This window comes from Nyctibius grandis, chromosome 33 (assembly GCF_013368605.1).
Source record: "Nyctibius grandis isolate bNycGra1 chromosome 33, bNycGra1.pri, whole genome shotgun sequence".
NCBI classification, from domain to species: domain Eukaryota; kingdom Metazoa; phylum Chordata; class Aves; order Nyctibiiformes; family Nyctibiidae; genus Nyctibius; species Nyctibius grandis.
Window position 1 is genome coordinate 554,566 of NC_090690.1, and position 15,317 is coordinate 569,882.

General features: G+C 55.2%; 1 protein-coding gene across 1 annotated transcript; it reads right to left on the minus strand.

Moving 5' to 3' along the window:
- Nucleotides 1-5,692: 5,692 nt before the first annotated feature.
- On the minus strand, nt 5,693-13,706 carry LETM2 (leucine zipper and EF-hand containing transmembrane protein 2). The gene is made up of 10 exons (XM_068421603.1): nt 13,398-13,706; nt 12,243-12,699; nt 11,942-12,085; nt 11,465-11,599; nt 10,847-11,050; nt 9,505-9,624; nt 8,785-8,895; nt 8,555-8,641; nt 7,741-7,815; nt 5,693-7,100 (listed from the first exon to the last, which is right to left on the minus strand). The coding sequence occupies exons 1-10, from the start codon at nt 13,553-13,555 to the stop codon at nt 7,050-7,052; spliced, it is 1,542 nt and encodes a 513-aa protein (XP_068277704.1). The 5' UTR covers nt 13,556-13,706; the 3' UTR covers nt 5,693-7,049.
- Nucleotides 13,707-15,317: the final 1,611 nt, after the last annotated feature.

Genomic DNA, 15,317 nt, shown 5'->3' on the forward strand with positions numbered 1-15,317 from the left:
TGGCCCCGGCACCGACCCCGCACAGAGCAGGACCCCGAGCTGTCCACCCCGAGGGCAGAAGCAAGCCCGGGACAAGGCTGCAGGAGCTCACCCCACAACCCCTGCGCGGGGACCAGCGGGACCAAAGCCGTCCCCATCGCCCAGCGCTGCTGGGTCCTACCCGGGGGGTCCCAGCGGCCCCTCCAGCACTGCCCGGCACTGAGCCCTCCCCGCTGCAACTGAACTTCAGCGGTAGGTGGGACGGGGCCCTCGGGAAATGACCCCAAAACAAGGGGGGATCCGGAGCCGCTGCCTGCGGGAGCCCCCGGGAGGGTGGCCGGCAGTGTCAGGTGTTGGTGGCCGCCGAGCGCTCAGCCCACGACAGCGTTTTGGCTCTCACAGCATCCTTTGTCTCTTCCACTCCTCGCCTTCCTCTTTCTCTCCTTTTAAAGCCCTCCGGCTGTGCAGGACCGAGACAATCTCTTGGCCCCGGCCCAGGACCTGGCTGCTCCGCTCGGCGCTGAGCTGGGCTTTGTCCGGCTGCCAGCCGTGGCAGGAAACCTCCTCTGCAGCTCCACCTTGACGTGGGGTCCCACGGCCCGGCTCCCGGAGCACGGCCCAGCGGGGGTGTGGGGAGCGAACCCCTCCCCACCCCACGCGTCCCACCCAGCCGTGGCGTCAGCAGGACCCGGGGGTCTGGCTCCAGCCCACCCCGGCCACCCGCAGCCCGGCGATGGGCTGGCGTCAGCTGAGCAAGGATGGAGCCAGATGTGCGCAGCTGCGGTGGAGGAGACGGGTAAGGGGGCACGTGGGTCCCCCCAAAACCATGGGGGGCCCTTGGCAGCGCCGCGGCTCAGCTCCTGCAGCACGGGCAGGGGACGAGCATCCCCCAGGGCTCCCCGTAACGCTCCGCGCGAGGTTTGGCTCTCCAGCCCCTGTTCTACGTCGCTTTAAGCTGGTGCAAACCTCCGTCTCCTTTGTTACAAATCCATAACAGACAGCAGCCTGCTCGGAATGCAGCGCCCGAACGCAGGAGGCCGTAAATCTCGGCCTTTGTTGTGCCTGGGCCTCACTAAATCAGTGCTTTTCCCTCTGAATATTAATCTGCTGCAGAAGTGCTGAGCGGTGCATCTTTCCCCAACAGCTTTCTGGGGAAGAGCCTGACACAAGGGCCGGGGCTGGCTGTGCCACGGGAGACGCTGCCCACCAGCGTCCAGCAGAAACCCCCCGCACCAGCACGGCGTCCGCGGGCACGGGTGCCACAGAGCCGGGAGCAGCGATCGCGCGGGGATGCCCGGGGGAAGGATAAACCGGCCGAGGAGGCGAGGGGAGGGCTGGAAGGTGTCTGGCACCAGCGTGGCTGGAAAAGCTCTCCCCAGGCCAAAGCACACACGGCCTCGGGTCTCTGTGACGTTTAATTTGCCCGACGTTGCAGAACAGAATCCGGTAATTTATGGCGCTCTGCTGGGCCCGGTTCCTCCGCTCGTGCGGGGGGTCGTGCCGCAGAGCTGCTGCCTCTCCCCTTGTAGTGCCTGGGGTGTAGGGGAGTCCCGGGAGGGGGCCCGGGGTCCTGGCCTGAAAATGGGTTTGTCAGAGATGTGTGGGTGGCCCAAGGCTGCTCTGGGTTCATCCACCCCCGCCTGGCCCCGGTGCCCAGCTCCCCCGGGAGCAGCGGGGCTTCGCTCATTGTCTGTGCTCGCTTTCAGGCTCGACACCGAAGCTGGCAACGCTGCGGGGCGTCACTGCGGGAGGAGGACTGGGGCAGAGCGAGCCCCGGCTCCCAGATCTTTCTAAATTAAAAACACAGGAGGAAAGGGAAACAGACACAGAGCGACCCCTCACACGCACGCCGGCGTGGCGTGGCCACGGCAGAGCGCAGCCAGGAGGACGGGGCCATGGGGAGCACCTTAGCCCACCCTTAGCTTGCCCTTAGCCCACCCTTAGCTCGCCCTTAGCCCACCCTTAGCCCACCCTTAGCCCACCCTGAGCTCACCCTTAGCCCACCCTTAGCCCGCCCTCAGCTCGCCCACAGCCGGGCGGCCGCAGTGCCCAGGTGATGCCGCGGGCTCCCCGCCAGCCCCTCTTCGCTCTCCATCTGCAAAACCTCTCAGCAGAAGAATGTGCTGCTCCCTCCGCGGCAGGCACAGGCTGGCCCTGCCTTCGTCCCGCCCGGGACACCCCGCCAGCCTCCTCCTCTCCCTCTGCCTCGAGCAGGGGCTGCGGGGCAGCGGCACCCCGAGGGAGCTGCCGGGAGCTGGCACGGGGCCGGCGCTCAGAGGGAGCGGGGGGCACCGGGGACAGCTTGCTGCGAGCTCTGTGGGGGCTGAGCCGAGCCCTGGGGCTGGGTTCCCACCACGGCCCTGGGTGCCAGCCACTGCTTCCCATGTTAATTACTGTTAATGATCATAAACCCAGCAGAGAACAGGCCTCCTCATGCTCCCGCATCTCGGCCGGGTAACTCGCAGCTCCGGACATGCCGGTGAAGGTGCCGAGGCCGCGGAGCTGAGCAGCTCGCCTGGATCTTGGGTTACCCGGGGGAGATACGTTATGTTTAAGCCCCTGTTTAAGGATGGCAGCGGTGGGTGAGTTTCAGGCGGCTGCAGGGCTGGGGGGACGCCAGGCCCCGGCAGACAGACCCGTCCCCGGCCAGAAGGCACCTACCGAGCAGCGCGGGGTGCTCAAGGGCTGCCGGACCTTCTGGACGAAGCCGCGGCTCCTCTCCGGGCTGGCTGAGCCCAGCGGGCAAAGCAGCCGCCCGGGGAGCTGTTATTGATCATCCCACCTCAGGCTTCCCCAGGCGGTTGCTGAACGCTGCCAGGCAGAGTTCAACCCAGTTCAGAACTGGAACATCGAGCAGGAGGAGGCAGCTTCCCTCATGACCCTGTATTATGTGGAATCAGATGTTCTCCCAAGGAGTATTGAAGGACTGTGGCAGTGGCAGACTTTCAAGGGAACATCACCCATTTGCAGGAAATTAAGGGTATTATCTCAGTAATTTTCTGCCTACCGCTTGCACTGACACCAGAAAAGCCCCTGACAATTTGAAACTCAATTCCAAATTCTCTGAACACCCTGAAATCTTCCCAGGCTGCCAGAATAAGGCGATGCTTGTCCCCCTGCCATCGCGCCGTGCAGCGCCGAGCCCAGCGGTGGGAGGGGATCGACCCGAGATGGGGTCGCAGAGCGGCTCGGGGGTGACGTGGGCACCCCAGGGGCCGGCTGGGCTGGCTCGGGGCTGGCACCCCCTTCCCGTGAGCCTGGCAGAGCCGAAGCAGCCCTGGGAGGGGGGATCCAGAGTGATGCCAGTTCTCCCTCTGCCTCTCCTCTGGGGGCAGGAGCCCCCTTTGCTGGGTGACCCGGCCCGTGAGCTGTGGGTGATTTGCACATTGTCACAGCCCCGCGCTGCCCCCGGGACCACCGCGCTCTGAGCAGCACCCCTGGCATGGGGGGGGGTCTCCTCCGGCTCCCGGGCTGGGCGCACCCCAGGGTGCCATGCTGTGCCCCCCGCACCGCTCCCCTGCTGCCTGCACAGCGGGAGGGGTTCCCAAAGCACAGCCCCGCTCCCCTGCCCACCCCCGGCTCTGCCCACTGCGGGCCGCCCCCGCGGAGCCCCCGCCCCCGGGGAGCCGGTGCTGGGACCCTTTAAAGCCCGAGCAGGAGAAGGGCTCCTGCCCTATAGCTGCCCTCCAGCCCCCGGAGCAGCCCGGCCACCACCGGTAAGTGCTCCCCGGCTCCGGGTGCTCTCGTTGTTGTTATTGTTGTTCTCTGGGGAACGGTTTAATTTTTGCGTAACCGAGGCTGTGAAATGGGCTGAGAGGGGTCTGCTCCCCGCGGCTGCCCATGCAGCAGCACGGGCTGCTCTGGAAATGCTGCTGGTAACTCCCGTTCTGGGCTGTTCAGAGCTCCGTGCGTGGCCCTCGTCTCTGCGGAGGGCTGCGGGCACGTGCCGGTGCTCACACCCCTTGTTGTTGGCAGTTGGGTGTGCAGACACCCCGGGTGACCCCTCGGTAGGTTGGAAAACAGGACAGTGTTGATTCCCCGGCTCCAGCAGCAAGGACAGAAAAACCCCCTCCTTCCCTGGGCTCCTGGCTCTCCCCAACAGCCCTTACCGGGGTGGTCGGGCTGGCACTGCCTGGGCATGTGTCTGTGCTCAGCCTTCACGCTGCTGCCGTGAAGCAGTAAATATTCCTGCCTGCAGTCTGTGACTGGGTGGGCTCAGACCTCCGCAGGTTTGCAACAAGAGTGTTTGTAATGGTTCAAAATCAGCTTTTCCAAGCCTGTCCCTGTTGGATTGTTTACCCTGAGAAGCTGATGGCCTGATCCTGCTCAGCTGTCGGTGCTGCTGGCATCCTGGTCTGTGTGGGATGCAGGGTTAGGGCAGGGGAAAGATGAGCCTGTCACTGCTGGGCAGAAGGTACCAGCCAGGCTCGCCCACTGCATCAAGCAGGTTTGCTTCCACGTGCTGTGAGGAGCTTGGTGAGCTCTTGGGAGCGGAGGCAGCGTGTGTGTGCCCTGGTGCTGGCACAGGGGCTGGCTCGGGGGGCCTGGGGCAGGGCATGGCACCGGCTCCCGGGCTGGCTGCAGGAGCAGCGACTGGGTGGGGATGCCCATGGGTGTGTGGGAGCCTTGGGGACCCCTGCTCCTCGTCCAGGGGGTGTTTTGTGTTGCTGGGGGAGCTGGGGAGCGAAGGGGCCGTGGGCTGGGGGGGAGCTGGAGCAGAGCAGCGTGCGGGGCTGGTGCGGGCGGCCCCAGATACTGGGGAACAGTGAGTGAGACCTCGCTGCAGTTAGGGGTGTGAGTGGTCCTTAGAGCACCCGAGTGGTCCGAATGCTGGTTGCTGAGCGTGACTTGGGTCTGGAGGCAGGACCTGGGCTTAAACCTGGGCTCCGTGGGCAGCAGGACCCATGCCCAGGGCGTGCGAGGTTTTGCGTCTATTTTTAAAGGCTTTTGCCTCTGTTTTTAACGGCTTTGGCAGGTGTCCGTGCCCGGCGGAGCCCCGACACGCTCGGGGCAGCCCGTGTCGGGGCTGTGTCGGGACAAGCGCTGGGTCGGTGCTGCGATCTGCCGGCGGCGAGCGGCAGCGGCCGCGCCCGGCAGCCTCGGCCACTCGAAGGGGACCGAGCTGCTGAGTGCTCTGTTGGCCTGGGGCTGTTCAAGCTTATTTCACTGCTGCTTTTCTTTTGCACTCCAAGAAATCCCATCCACAGCCACACTGAGCTTGTTTACCGTACCAAAAAGACAAACCTTCCTCCTCTCTGTGACGTTCTTGCTTTCGTGTGGATTAGTGAAGGAGGCTGGCTCCAGTTTAGTGAAGGAGGCTGGCTCCCAAGGCCAGGCTGTGTGCTCTAACACAGGGAGGCTTTTCCCTGGCATCATTCTTCCCCCTCACCTCGAGTTCAGGAATCCCATCGCACTGTTTCCACGCTTGAGCCAGAACACAGCAAGGACTTGCCTTCTTTCTCTTCTGCGCGCTCATCTCGGCGCTCAACACCAGCAAAATTTTGCACTGAACAACGCTTGTACTCAGCAATGTAGGGGGTGAAATGCTTTTCCAGGTGAAGCAGGCTCTGCAGACGCTAGGTCACAGCTCACCTGCCAGTGCTACCAAGGAGACAAGGCTTCTGTGAAACAGACAAGTAGCCAAAGGCTGTTCTGTCTCAGTCAGCAAAGTGACAGCTACCAGCATCTCACCCATGTTATACAGAGGCAGGGGTGACACTTGAGCAAAGGGGTTATTTTATTGAAATAACAGTTGTTCTCGTTTACTAACCACCAATTAAACACAAATACTCAGCATGGCCTGCTGGCTGCACTAGCAGGGCAGGGGTGCGGGTACAGAACTAACACAGCACAACGGTCGCTGCCCTGGGCCAGCTGCTCCTGGCCTGCAGTCCCATGTGCAAAGTGCTGGCAGCACCTGGCCTGGAGATGCCTGGCTTGTGTCGAGTCGATTGTTCTAAAGGCTGTCTGACCTCTAGAAAAGACATTTCATTCTACTTAGCACCAAGTCTAACTTTAATCGTACAGTAAGTATAAATATACATATTTTAAATCCATGATGTGAGTGATTTCTGAACATTTACAGAGGACAAAGTAAAAAAATTAACAAATGCTAAAAACAGCTTTTCAGTATCCTCCTGTAGAGTCTACCAAAAGCAGCCAACACTGGAGTGTGTGAAGAATCCTTTCGTGAAGTACAGTAAGTCTGAGAGCACTTGCTGATGCATAGTTCTGAGCCTGACAAGGTTTAACCAAGTCCTACATCGGACTTGGGAGATGTGTGTGGGTCCCCAGGCTGCCACCTCACACGACCCAGTGGGATCCTAAAAATGCAAGTCTCTGCCTTCTGTAACAGTGCCCGGCACCTGCTGCAGCTCTTACTGATGAATGCAAATGCTCGTGCAGTGGACGCTGTCCTCTTCACTGCTCTGCTCTTGGCCAGCAAGTTCTTACTTCTTTCTGAACAGTTAAGTTCAACCACAGCACTGGTCCCCCCCTTGCTGTGGTTATTCTTCCTGGTACAAACGTGACAGTGAAATACAATGGCTGCCCAGGTCACTCTGTGCACCAGTTACTGGTTAAACCGTGCTAATCAGGATCAAGAGCTTGAGCTTGTAAAGCTGCGGCAGCAGGACAGGCTGCAAGCCCTGGGCGTGTGGGGATGTTCCTGTGGAGGATTTTGAACTGTAGAACAGGCTTTACTGGCCTTCCAGCCCAGCTCGTTCTGCGCCCAGGCCTTTACGACCATGAAGAGCTGCCTTTGCTGAGGTTTACGAGCACAAACCCCTGTTCAGTAACAGCACAGACAGTAGCATCATTATTAACGTATTTACAACATAAGTTAAAAAGGTGGGGTAGGGGATCCAGTACAAACGAGAAGCCGGTGCCACCCAGACAGCCTTAGCAGGGCCGAGCTGCTCATGGGCTCGGAATAGACGGAGAGGCCCCTGAGGGCTTCTGACACCTTTTTGTATGAAGCAGCCTCCTGGAAAATCACTCTTCCCTTTTTAGGAGGTGCAGAGAGGAAAGCTCTTCTCTCCCAGCCGTAGACAGTCCTCGCTGGCTTCAGGCTAGACCCCATTGGCGCCGGCTTTGCTGCTCTGAGATGCTTCCATTTTAGTCTAGGTGTAAGAGAGAATCACAGATTTTAGGCAGTACAAATGCTTCTTAAAATTCAAAACCTTTTCTGAAGAAGGTATCTTCCCGTTTACTATGGGAAGCTGCTCTGGAGAATAACAGTTGGCTAAGATCAAAGTTCTTCAGGGTAAAGGAGCATTCTCCTGTCAATAAAGTCAGTCTGGACTCCCAGACTTGCCTTAAGTGGGCATCCCAGATGTATACACAAGCAGTTAAATTTAAATCAAAATATTCACAGAAAGAAAATGGACAAAAGAAAGGCAAGTGACCATAGAAATATTTTTACAGATTCAAAATGGCACTTAACACTGGTGGCTCTGACGGAAGGCTGGTCTGTCCTAGGGGTCCCAAGCAGGTTACTAAGGAAGAGTACAAGGAAAGGATGTCCTGGTACTGCCATACCATGCTCTGCCACCTTCCCCAGTTTGACTGCACTCTTTCCCAGTCACATGTGGTATTTTTGTATTTAACAGCCCTCAGTGCAGTTTTCATCCACAATTTCTCCAGTCACTCCTTGAAGGTAACATTCACAACATCTTGTAGCACAAATTTCCACAGTTTGTCTGTAAGTTGTGTGAAGAACAATCTCTCCTTTGGGAAGTCCAAGAATTTTGAAAAGCTTACCTGTTGTGGGGGAGCCTTAACTGACACTTCTGAGACTGGCAATTTCTCTGTTGGCTGAGATACAAACTCTTCATTCTTTAAGGAAAAAGCAGCTTTAAGTCACAGAACCTTTCAGAAAACAAAGCTCTAGCTAGGCCCTGCCCAGTCCCTTCTCCTTTCCGAGTAAGGCTGCTGTCTGTGAAAGCTGTATGTCAGCTTCTCCATCATTTCCCCTACGCAATTTAACAGAGCCATTTGGAAATATTTCTAGCAGTTGACACAATATTCTCCTTTAATTTCTGTTGCTACATTTAGCAGCATGGACTAATCTAAGGAATTCACTTCAGCCTTATGCTGGGAACCATGTGCTCTGGCTTTCTTGCTCTAGATATTTTGGCTCTTCATCCTGGACAACTCAGCTCAACTTCACTAGGAGAGCTGAGAACTGGTCACCTTTAACTGGCTTCTCTGAGCTAAATGTACCCGGGTTCAAGTCTGTATTTATGTGAATAGAACAACTTAGAAGATGGTGAGTGCTCCTCTGCTGGAAGCCGGTAACGTGGTGTTGAACAACCAGCTGTTTCCAGCAACAGGACAAGACGTGCCACAGCAGATCTCTGTACCCTTCATTGTCTCTTAAGTCAGAGTACACAACTGCAAGGCTCTCAGGCAAAAACACATACGCAGTGCAAGAATACACACTGCTTCTGTGCTCTGTGCAACGGTGTCAAACGCTGGCCTTTGTCTAGCTTTGGAAAGGTTTGCTCACTCGCTCTTCCCAAAGATTACAGCACTACACACTCGTTTTCCTACGTGTAGACTGCTATTTTCTAACCTTTCTTCCCTGTACAATGGGGGCAGGATCCACTAGGGCCTCTTGACCTTCAGGAACGGATGGCATGACTTCAGCAGTTTCACCTATCTATGGAAGAACATACAGTTCAGTACAGGTGTAACTTCAGTCCACTTGGAGGATCAAAGAACAAGATTCATGTCACAGTGCTTCATTTTTATAATGTGTAATGGTTAAACTATTAACCTGAAAGTTTAATGCAAACAACTCACCTTATTTTGTGGAACTGGAACAGATTGTGGCTTTACATCTATTAAGTACAAGGCACGGGAAAGCAGGAGCAGAGAAGGTGGAACATTCTCTTTTAAATGCAGATCCAGCCACTGTTAGAAGAAAACAGAAGGAAAAGTGATTCTATATCGGCTCTGCATCAGTACTTACTGATATAGCACCCTTTGTCCTTAAAGATCTTAAAGCTATCCTGAGTTTGGCTAAGACAGTTCTAAGTTACCACAATGAGAAGAAAGTTTTGAAGAGTTAAGAATACCATATGGAATACACACTAGAGAGGAAGTTTCCAGCTACTAGCGAGGTACCAACACATCACTGCTGACAACCAGCCAACAGTGCAAGCTCAGTACTTTGAATTATCCACAGCTTATCTGCAATACAGCACCTACAGCAGTATCTGTAATCTGTCTGAATGCTTATAAAAGACTAGTGTTGGCTCTACTACAAGTATTGGCTACTTTAGAAGCTGAAAACATATTCCACCCCCCCACTTAATCTTGCTTCTAGCTGGCCCTGATGCTACTTGGTTTTCTCTAAGACATAACCTGGGTACTTCATGCCTTAAAGCTCAGCCACACAGGTGAGGATCCATCTAGAAACACTCGCATGAATTCTCAGTGAAATGGTGCCTGTCTGAACCCTGCCACTACTCTGTCCTAGGAGAAACCTTGTCAAATGAGACCAGACCAGAGCATACCCACCTGTCTGAGTTGTTCCTTCAGCTGCTCCTCCGAGAGACCCAGCGATCGCATCCCTCTGGCTCTGCAGGCGCTCTGCAGTTCAGACACACTCAGGCCATTGACTCCTTCCTTGGCAATCATCTGAAATGAAAAGGCGTGTTCCTATCTAGGGACAGAGCAAGCCAAAACCCTGATGTACTCAATGGGCTTGAGCCCAAAGAAATGTCTGTTTAGGTAAATGTGCATAAAGCCACACCAATGCAGAGAGGAGAGGAGAGAGAACTGACTTTGTAGGCAATTCATTCTGTCCTTGAAAGCTGACATTCTTCAGCTACAGAGGATGGAAAACTTTGATCCTCATTATTCTGTTTTTCCCCCAAGTACTGAGAATTTCACTTTTCCGTGTGATCCTACAGGCTTGAGGAATTCCCTCAAAGGCAGGTGGCCCTGAGAACTGCCAGGATTGCAGGCTTTAAAGCTGAACCTGTGGTTAGTTGCATGTGCCTTTCAGAACGGGTCACCTCTTACTAGCAAGAAGTTTTCCGGTCTTTCCTCTGTGTCATAATAGGATTTGTAACACCATTTCAAATTACAGTTCCTACACAATCATAAAACCTAGGCTGGAAGGAACTTCTGGAGGTCCCCAGTCCAACCTCCCATTCAAAAGAGGGTTAACCTGAAAGTTTCTTTACATTGCTCAGCCTTTTCCGTTCATGCTTTGAGCCTCTCTAGGGACAGGGACTTCACAGCCTCTAGACAACCTGTTCCACTGTTTACCCACTTACTGATTTCAACTTTTTTTCTTATCAAGTTGGAATTTCCCTTGCTGCAACTTAGGACCATTCCCTGTTGTCCTTTCACTACACACCCGTAAGTCTGGTTCCACTTTCTAAATAACCCCAGGAGGCAGCTGAAAACAGCAAGCAGATTCTCCCTTGGCCTCCTCCAGGCTAAATAAATCCAGCCACTTTATAAACTAATATAAACTCATACTGAATTCAGTTGGTTAAAATCTGGCTTTTCCATAGAATATTTACTCCAGAATTGGAAGCTCCCTTTTTCACAAGTTAGTATGATTCGAGAATAAAAATACACGGGTGTTCTAAACAGTGACAGTATCTGCAGTGCCACAGGCATTAGGGTTCACCAAAGGCAGCGAGGGTGCAGGAAGATGAACTCTTATTCTGTTTTTTTTCTTGAATCTCTCAGGGGGAGAATCCCACTCCCATCAATATTAAAATTCACATCTGAGGACGGAGTGTGGGTGGTGACACACGCCTTACGTAAAGCAGGCAGCCTGTGATTCAGAGGGCAGAGCTTGAGGCTGTGAAAAGCAGTTACATCTGTGCTATTTTAAACTTACTTCATCATCTGCCTTGATAGTTCTGAGCCTCAGCAGAAGCTGAAAGCGGAGCAGGTTGTTGGTGCCAATGGGCTGCAGCTCGAGCAATTTGCAAAGAGCTACCAGCTGCGGCCGTTCCAGGTGTTCCAGGGTCAGCTCATCCTCAAAGAGCTTGGAGAAGCGTACGATCTCCTGGGTGCTGGGCTGGTGGCCGGTGTGACGGATCTAAACAAAGCAGAGGCATCAGGGCCAAAAGCCAAACCTGAACAGGATCACACTTGGTGAACCCTCTTCCCTTCCTGTTTCTCACCCTGGTATTCCCCTTGATGGAAACAGAATGATACAGTTACAAGGCCAAAGTGAAACAGTGTTTTTGAGTGGCCACTTAAAGGATTTCACAGGGTAAAACTTTCACTGTTGTTCCAGAAGGGAAATGCTTGTCTGTACATAGCTCTGATAGACGGGGTCAAGAGCTAGTGCCAGCAGGGTATTGGCTGCAGGGGGGTACCCACCTGACAGGACAGCTCTGGGCTGTCAGACCTCTGCAATCTGTACAACTCCCATATTCTCTGTGCAAAACAACAGCACTAAAGCTGCTGTAAGTGCTATTGCTCTCACCCCCAGCGCAGCCCCGCTTACCTGGTGCACGTAGGAGGAAAACTGCTTCCCTTGTCCTGTATCTGCTTTGTTCCTTTTGGCCATCTCTGCAACAGTCTCCTGAAGGAACTTTGCTAATTCCAGCTTTGCATTTAATTTCTTTTTCTGCTTTTCTTCCTTCATTTAGAAAATAAAACATAATAAATTTCACTTGAAAATCAGAAGGGAGGGGATTCTGGGAGAGAGATGAACTAAGACTTCAGTATTGGAAGCAAACAGGCTTTTGCTACTGTAGAACATGAAATTGCTGTGCACTCTTTTACTGCTCACTGCTTACAGCACAATCTTCAAATTCTGCTGTCTTGTATAAGAACAAGCTAGGAATGTCTGCCCTAGACATGTGTGTGAGGCTGATGCTCACCTACAGCAGCAGGCAGGAAACAACAGCTCTTTGTGCAGCTGTACAGATGTTCTAACAAGCTGGAGTACACAGGCTACATCTTCAGAAAGGACACAAACCTTTTTTGACTCTGTCTCAAACGTCGAGGGCAGCATTTCAGGGAAGAGTTTCAAGAATACAGGTAACAGAAATTCCATGAAGGGGACAATGACAAACACCAGGAAGGGAACCAGCCGGAAGAGATCTGCACAAGTTCTCAGCAACTGCACAGAGAAGAGCACAGCAGAAATTATTATTCGACCAGACACAAAAACCAATGTGTTCCAAAGAAGTGTGGAGACTGACGGGTTAAACTCCTTTCATTACAGTAAGCCTCTTAATGCATCATTTTAGCAAGGTGTTTGTACGTCTGGCACTTACCCTCCGTCTCTCCCTCCTAGTGAGGACCTGGCCATGTAACAGCCTCCACACCATCCTGGCAGCCACCTTAGTGTCGATCCAAAGCAAGTGGAACCCGTTGCAATAATGTTTCAGTTCATCCACCATTTTTTGGCGCAAAGACTTTCTTCCCACGGGAGGCTCTATGACTTGTTTCGTTGGAGTTTTCGCGGGCTTGGCGCCCTGGTTTACAGTACTCTGGTGGGACGGAGGTTCATCTCGGAGCTCCTGGCACAAGCAGGCGGACGTGTGAAGCGTTTGCACAGCTTCGGCCGGTGAGTGAGGCAGACCGGTGCCCCACCGTGCGCAGCGCAGCGATGGCTGGTTTGCAGAGTCCCTCACACAAGTCCGGTTTAAATGAGAATCCACCAGTTGGACAAAAGCAACTGCTGGAGTGTACGGAGGCCTGGAGTGCGCAAGAAGGTGGGAGCCTCCAAAACTGGAGAGGTAATGAGAGAGGTAAGCAGGTAATAGCGTGTTGTGGCTAAGCTACCTAAGCGTTACACACAAATTAATGTTCTTGGTGCCAAATTAATCTTGTGAAATTGATCTTGTGGCTGAGACCCTGATCGTTCAGCAACTGATAAAATACTGAGAATTTGTCCCATGCTAACAACCTGGGGGAGAATAACTCAAGACTTCAGACTGCCTTTAGGAAGCCCGTCTATCAGCTGCATTGGCTAAAATTTGCCAGTTGCAAACGAAGAAAAAGCAAAGCCCCTTCTCCTCTCACGAAGCGTTTAGAACAGTTTTCTCTGTGTTTCCTGCCCCCTCCCTCCCCCAGCGACGCCCGCTGGAGCAGACGGGCTGCACAGAGGCGAGCTTGGTCTGTTTTTATGAAAGAGCGAAGCCCTCGCAGGCTGCTGTGCGTGCTGACAGCTGCTGCCAGCCCTTAGTTTTCGATAAACCAAACTTTGTCCTTCTCACGTTTAGCCAGGTCATCTATAGAAGTACTTCAAAGCTTTGACGTTACGCTGGCAAACACGGGACAGCACCGGTCACCGTAAATCGCCGAGGGAAGGGTTATCGCGCCCCGGAGCCGCCCGCTCCCTGCTGTGTGCCCCCCCAGCCCCCTCCTCCTCCAGCCCGAGGAACAGCGGCAACGCCGCGGCACAGACAAACCCACCCGCTGCTCACCTCGACCGGGCCAGAGCGCGGAGCACGTTACCGCCGCGGGCGGCCATGGTCCCACGGAGCCAGCGGGGGCGGGCAGCGGCGGGGCCCTCAGCTCCAGCAGCGCAGGCCAGCGGGGAGCGGGCGGGGAGCGCTGCGGCCCTGCCCGGCCCCCGGCACATCCCCTCCCTGCTGCTGCCGGGGGTGCGGGGTCTGCGGGACGGCCCGCACCGGGGCCAGCGCCCGGGGGCTCCCCACAGGTCCCCGGGCCGGACCCCGGCGCCCTGGTCCCTCCCCGGCCCCGCTTCCCGCCCCAGTCCTCCCGCGCCGTCCCATCGCGCCCTGCCCGCGGCGCTCTAGCCCGCCGAGCAGCGCTCTATGGTTCCTTCTCCATCACGCCATCGCGTTGCGTCACAGCCCCTCTCTGCTGGAGCCAATCAGATGCCAAGGCTGCGTCCATGCCGGAGGCCACCCAATGGGAGCAGGGCGGGGCGGGGCTTAACCCGAGGTGCCCTCGGGAAGCGTCGCTCATTGGCTGCGAGGGCGGCGGCGGCGACGTGCGAGAGGGCGGGCCTTGAAGGGTGATGTCACGGGCCGGTGCGTGACGCCATCGCGAGGCGGTGGGGTCGGGCGTGACGTAAGGGAGAGGGAGGAGGGGCCTGGGGAGGCGGGAGCCCCGTGACAGCGGCCGGGGCGGCCTCGGGGCCTGAGGCCTGCAGCGGGGCCTGGTGCCCGGCCTGGTGCCCGGGGCAGGCGCAGGCCTGGGGGTTGCGGGGCCTGCGGACCCCTCGCACCCGCTCATTACCTTCCTTCTCCTTAGGTTTGCTGCAGGCCGCCCCGGCGCGCCCCCGGGCTCGGCAGCGCTCCGGCAAGGCCGGCGGAGCTCCGCTGGCGGCGCGTCTTCACCTGCTCCGTTGCGTTGCTGTTTACGTAGCAGCTGGAGAGTGGGAGAGGAAGCGGGAGCCATGCACGGAGACGGGCTCCTGGCCGGAAGGGACGCCCTGGTTCTGCCCCGCACGCCTGCTGCATCCCGTGAAGCCTCGGCTCTAGTCCTGGCAAAAGGTAGGAGAAGCTGTTAAGCGATTGACTTGCACACTAACGACGTTTAATTGGCGGCCGCGTCGGGTGTTCCTGGTGCATTTATAGGGCTTTCAAAAGGGAAAATGCCATGGGTAGTCCAGCAGCCCACCACAGCTAGCCCAGGCTATCCAGCAAAACGTCGATAGTGTCCCTTTATGTTTTTGTATGGAACAAAACTTCGTTTTTACATGAAAGGTTCCCGTTTAGGTGGTTGCAGTTTGTATCTATGTATAGAGCAGAACATACTCTGAGCAGCTGCGTACACGATGGGGTGTGTAAGAGCAGAGTCTCCTTTTGGGTGTTGTCACCTGAGAACAGCTTTGCGTGGAAGTAGGTGTCAGGAGGAAGTTTCAAGCCCTGACGTGTTTGAGACAAACCCTGGGGGTCTGCGGCTCTGGTGGAACACGTCGGCAGCTGGAGGAACACTCTCGGTGGGTGACGGGAGACTTGTCTCTCAAAATGTCTTCAGTGTTTGAGCCACCAGTGGGGAAAAAACATTGTATTGCCCACAAAGAAAAAGGTTTGTAACCCTTTGGTAACTCCACTAATGGGTGCCTAATCAGATGAACAATGTTTAAAAAAGTAGAAAATAAAATTGGGAAAGATGGGTAAGAAACAGGACAGAAAGCTCCTGCGGGCTGCCAGCAGAGCTCTCGGCGCGTTGCTGTTTTCCATCGGTTGGAAAGCACGTTTCCCACAGAGGGCTGGTCTCCAAGTCCTTTAAATTCTGAAAAACATTCCCACCCCACCATTTACGCCAATACTTTTTTACTGTCAAAAGCATTTCTGCATTGTTAACGCAGACCACGTAACAGGACAGTTTAGTTCCTATGTGCTTTATTCTGCCAGAGTTGGTTCTGCTAA